Source organism: Triticum aestivum, chromosome 5A, assembly GCF_018294505.1.
Source record: "Triticum aestivum cultivar Chinese Spring chromosome 5A, IWGSC CS RefSeq v2.1, whole genome shotgun sequence".
Classification (NCBI taxonomy): Eukaryota; Viridiplantae; Streptophyta; class Magnoliopsida; order Poales; family Poaceae; genus Triticum; species Triticum aestivum.
In genome coordinates, this window is record NC_057806.1 from 637562267 (window position 1) to 637567517 (window position 5251).

Here is a 5251-nt window from a genome sequence, read left to right on the forward strand (position 1 = left end):
CACATTTCGCCTAATTTTTCATTTTGATGATTATTTGTTGTAGAGATGGACAATGTAGTTGTATGGTTATGGTCCCCTTAGGTGTTGTGAACCCGTATTGATTTTCCGTATAGAATACTTGGTAGCATGTTGAGCACTGTCTGTGTGGTGTTGGCTGTGGTATGAAATATGAATTATGAATGTTTGTCTGGTTAGTGGATATTTTTTGTTTATGAATGGTGCAAAAGATGTGGGCATGATCCACAAAGAAGAGCAAACATTATTATTCTTATTATGCTTCCAAATGATTTTCGCTTCCGACCAGTATTTTCTTGGACTGAGCATATTTTCCATGCTACGGCATTGATCAATATAGGAGTATTTCATTGTGTTTTAATCGCATGTGAATTAAAAAATACCATTGCTCTGCATGTTTAGGCAAACGTGTACTGTTTCCGAGCAATGTTCGTCAGCGGCCTAAGATTTGAGCTGTTTGCAGCCACAAATCATAGCGTGCAGAGGCCAGGAGATAGATTCTGCAATACGTTGGGAGTAGAAAGCGATGCAGCATTGCCAGGCCCAGTCGGCAACGGGTGGTGACGCGCTGTGGTTGTGCAGGCATGTCGACAGCTTCTTCCTCCCTCGCTCGCTTTCCACTCCCAACGTCAATGGTGACGGTCAGATAAAATTGTTTCTCCCTCCCTGACATAATCTCACCCACGGCCGCAGTTGCGTACGAGCACAAGCAGGTTCCACTTGGCAAGCACGACTTCTCAACGGCAGTCACACATGGTTCACAGTCAATGTGCTCAAGTCAATCCACACATTCATATTTCATCATCAGCTTAATAAAAAAACTAGACTCCGCTATCCGCTATCTTTTTTACTTAAAGATAATAACAGTAACGACATACTTCCTCCGTTAGGGTTTGTAAGTCTCACTTGTATCTTTGATCATAAAACTGACTAATAAATAAGAGCTATATGTAACGACAACGTTACCACGGGGAACTTGTTTAGAATAATATAATTTTAAAAAAATCCAACAACATGGTTTTTGTGGCATATAACCTATGGGCAAAGTTTGATCCAAAATACAGCCAAAAGGCCAAACGGAGACCGAGCTCCATGGAGGCCTTCATTTGAAAACTTCAAAATTCAAACTTTTCAGTTTCAAAAAATTCTGAAAGAGATGCGCATATACCTAGATACATAATGTAGTACATGTGTGCAAATTTTCAGGTCGAAATACGTTAAAATGAGAGCTACACAAAAAGATGAGGCCATGATTTTTTTTTGTGCAGCTCGCAATTCAAAGTATTTCATCCTTTGTCACACGTATCCATTACATCCTTGCATACATGTGTGTTTGTTCAGAATATTTAAAAATAAAGAACTTTGAAATTTTCAACATAAAGGCCTCCATGAGGCTCGGTCTCCAAAATGACCCACCCCAGGGACTAACAAACCCAGCCATATACAGGGATGATGAAAGGCGATAAGGAAGCATACTATCTTTTCTGCAGTTATATATGTCAGACTGAGGATTCAGTTATTAAGCACTAATGGCGCACATGGCAGTCAGTAGCTGTTCCCATCAATCACACAAAAACAAGGCCATCACGTGTATACTTTCCTCGTTGCTACTTTGGACAACTGTACAAAAAGAAAAACACCACCCGCTAGAGGACGTGCTAGACAGATAAACATACAACACAAAAATGAGGCTGAGGTCAATGGATCTACAGCCTGCGAGACATGGAGGAGGGATCACCCCTCCTCCGAAGAAATAAACAAAATGCTGCTAACCTTGACTCGCTAATTCGATCGGCCTCACAGGTTCAGATGCGTGAAGATCACCGGCACCAGGTCGACCACCGACCACGCAAGCCCGGCGTACTGCACGAACCTGATGCCGGTGTCTACATCATACGCCTTCTGAGGGAAGAGGGAGAAGAGCCGCTGGAGGTATCCGCCGGCCTGCTTGGCCTCGTCCTTGTTGCCTGAGCCGCCGCCAATGTCGGATGGCTTCAGCGCGGGCACATAGCAGGACGAGACGATCGGGACCCCCAGGGTGCTGCACATGACCGGCAGGAGCCATTTCGAGAGCGCCTTGCTACAGGACTTCACGGCCAGGATGGTCGGGATCCCCACAAGGACCCTCCCAGCATAGGCGAGGAGGGGTAGTTGATGGCTGAGAATGAGGGGGGCTTCCGGGCCATGGAAACGGGTGTACGTCTGCTGCACGCCGTAGACCTGAATCGATAAGGGTAGAGAACAGTGTCAGATAAGGGTAAACATGATTTATCAACAACTGGAAGAGCATGGGAGAAACTAGAGCTAGATTTAGTTCCAAGAATTCTTTTGGGTCAACTATATTCAGTCAATGGTGAAGACTATTCTCTGCTGATTACACTTCAAATGTGAATGGTAACTGAATTTCCATCACAAATTCTTAAGTAATATCTTCCGTGTGAGCAGAATTCTAAAACAAGATTACGAGCAATACAATCTTTGGATCAAGTAACCATATTTCATACACAGAGAGGTCAGAGTTCTTACAATTCCGAAAGCGACCCCGTTGAATGCTGTGTGGAATTCAAAGCTAGGAGTTGGGAATTCTGGCTTTGGATATGCAAAGCAGAGCACTAGAGAAAGGCTTGCCCAGAAGAATGTGACTGCAGAAGAAAACAACTATGAGAATGTTCTTCTCCTTTGGATATCACAATTTATTTATCGCTACTAGAGTCAAAGTAATGTTGAGGCATATGGACATACCATTTTGGCCGGAGACGACAAAGGCATCAACATGATCATGGACAACCAACCAGAATGCAAGGATCACGATGCCAAAAGAGATCCCAGCGATAACGTCGGTCAAGCTGTGCATGCCCAAGTATACCCTCGCTATAAAATTTCATGTAAGCCACATCATCAGTATCTTTCGGTAACTGTAAGAGACAGTTGTGCGGAGAAATAAAAGAACTCACCAATTCCAATTAACGTAACGAGCATGAAAGCTAGAGAAAGACCCGTGGCAATCGTGAAACCATCACATGGTCCATATGTGAGGACATAATGTAACATGTATCTGCATTTTTCCATGTCAGAATTAGCCAGGCAAACCCAATAAATACAGCAACTCTTTGATTGAAACAGGAAAATACCCCATCAAACAAACGGTGTTGAGAGCGTGCGATGAAGGCAGTCCATATTCCATGGCATTTTCCTTCTCATCTTCGGTAGCTGTGACTCTCCTCACGGGAGGGGAACACGGCCGAGGAGCTGACACTAAATCCTACAACCACAAATTCCCAAGGTGTCAACAACCAAACCAACCAAAACAGCAAAAACCCAGCTTGCACCCATTTTTGTGTGAGTAGATGGCAACCTTGACAGCGTTGCCCAGGTAATCGCAGAAGGCCAGCAGCAGGGTCATTTGCCTAGCCAGCTTGCCATGTCCACTCTACACATCCACGAAAACAGCTCAGAATTACAGAAGCAGAATAAGAGGCGATTAATGTGCCACAAGACATGGCAGGGGAGTGGCTGGAGCATACCCAGAAGAGGAGGGGGAGGAATCCCGTGTAGAAAGGGACAGAGACAAAGCATGACAGCACGGAGAAGAAGTTGTCCAGCAACCTGTGCTGCAGCCTCTGCAATAATTGAACAGACAGGGATTTTTCCCCTTCAGAAAAATACAAGCAAGAACAGCTTAGGAATCGAGGCCAGGTTTAAAATAAAATGCATGCATCATAGATGTCATCGATGTTTTTGTACAAGACGATGATAATTCTCCTCGTTTGTTTCAAGCCAAATTAATCTCTCTTTACATGATTCGATCACCTAATTGGTTCTTCTTCGTCCTAGGACTAACGAATCGAGCAGCAACCGCGTGCTGGAACGGGTAATGGTATCCAGATTGCGCAACGAGATACCCCCAAATGCAGGAACTGGAACTGTGCGTGGCCTTTCCTCCTTTGGAGAGAACCTTCCGTTGGCGGAAACGAGGTGGAAAAAGCAGGGATTGGGGGGAGGGGAACGGACCTGGAAGGTGAGGATGGAGGGCGTCTCGGCGTGGACGCGGCGGGTGACCCAGGGCTGCGCCAGCGCGCGCGCCCGGCGCGTGAGGTCGTAGTGGGAGGCCGCCCACACCCAGCCCGCCGCGCCCGACAGCGCCGCCGCCTGCCACCCGGCCAGCCCGGCGCCACCGGCCGCCGCGACCGCCTCCATGTCCGTGTCTTTGTCCCTCCGACCGCCGGCGCCTGATTCCGGGAGGAGCGCGCGAGATCCCCACGACCACGAGAGATGGAGAGGAGAGGTTGACTCGCACGGCGTAGGCTGGCAGCGCAGGCAGGCGAGGGGGGTTCTTGTAGGAGGAGCGGTGGAGGGGAGGCGCGGGCAGGTGGCGGTGGTGGTGGCCGAGGACGGAGACGGGAGGTGGTCTGGTTTCTTGGCGGTCTGCCGGCCGGCCGCCCCCGCTCTGGACCGGAGTCTCGCACCACCACGCGGCTAAGAAACTTTTTGTTTTTATTTCTCGTGTTGTTTGAGGGACAGTGGCTATTTAATCCCGGGAGTCAGATTGTGACTTCGGAAGGTTCTAAACTCCCGGGACTTTAAATCCTGGCTCTTGATTTGGCACGCGGTTGAATTTTCTCCTCCCACCGAGAGCGAGGCAGAGTATGGTTCTTCTTCTTCTTTCCTTTCCTTCGCGGAAATCCTAAACACACGCGCCGTAATATATTTTTTTTGAGAATTTTTTTATCTATTCATTTTCAATCAAAAAGAGTACAACGAAGACCAGAAATAATAAAAATTACATCCAGATCCGTAGTCCACCTAGCGACGACTACAAGCACTGAAGTGAGCCGAAGGCACGCCGCCGTCATTGACCCTCCCTCGCCGAAGTCGGACAAAACTTGTTGTAGTAGATAGTCGTGAAGTCGTCGTGCTAAAGCCCCATAGGACCAATGCAGCAGAACGGCAATCGCCACTTGTGAAGAGTACCGTAGATCGGAAGAATTCAACCTGAAGAAACACAAACGTAGACGAAGTATAACCAGATCCGAGCAAACTCACTAAGGACAGATCCACACATCCACCAACGATGCTAGACACACTACCAGGACGGGGCTAGGCGGGGACACCCTTATCCATCTTCAGGGAACCGCACCACCTCGTCTTTCTGAGTAGAACACAAACCCAAACAAGACTCGAAGGAGGTATAAAAACATAGCCCTCCCACCGGCAAAGAGCAGGATCCACCGTGCCG

The 5251-nt window shown here is 47.6% G+C and overlaps 1 protein-coding gene across 1 annotated transcript; it reads right to left on the minus strand.

The window, feature by feature from the left end:
• Positions 1-1465: 1465 nt before the first annotated feature.
• LOC123105518 (lipid phosphate phosphatase delta) lies at positions 1466-4519 on the minus strand. The gene is made up of 8 exons (XM_044527598.1): positions 4027-4519; positions 3540-3635; positions 3371-3445; positions 3147-3277; positions 2970-3070; positions 2758-2886; positions 2542-2657; positions 1466-2235 (listed from the first exon to the last, which is right to left on the minus strand). Exons 1-8 carry the CDS (start codon positions 4210-4212, stop codon positions 1813-1815), a joined length of 1257 nt encoding a protein of 418 aa, XP_044383533.1. The 5' UTR covers positions 4213-4519; the 3' UTR covers positions 1466-1812.
• Between the last annotated feature and the right edge of the window lie 732 nt (positions 4520-5251).

Excerpts from the sequence above, each read along its gene's own strand:
- LOC123105518 (XM_044527598.1), bottom strand. The coding sequence starts at position 4,212 with ATGGAGGCGGTCGCGGCGGCCGGTGGCGCCGGGCTGGCCGGGTGGCAG. Across the intron at positions 3,446-3,539 it reads TCCTCCCCCTCCTCTTCTGG|AGTGGACATGGCAAGCTGGC; the intron begins GTATGCTCCAGC and ends GTGGATGTGTAG. Across the intron at positions 2,658-2,757 it reads TGTCGTCTCCGGCCAAAATG|TCACATTCTTCTGGGCAAGC; the intron begins GTATGTCCATAT and ends TTTCTTCTGCAG.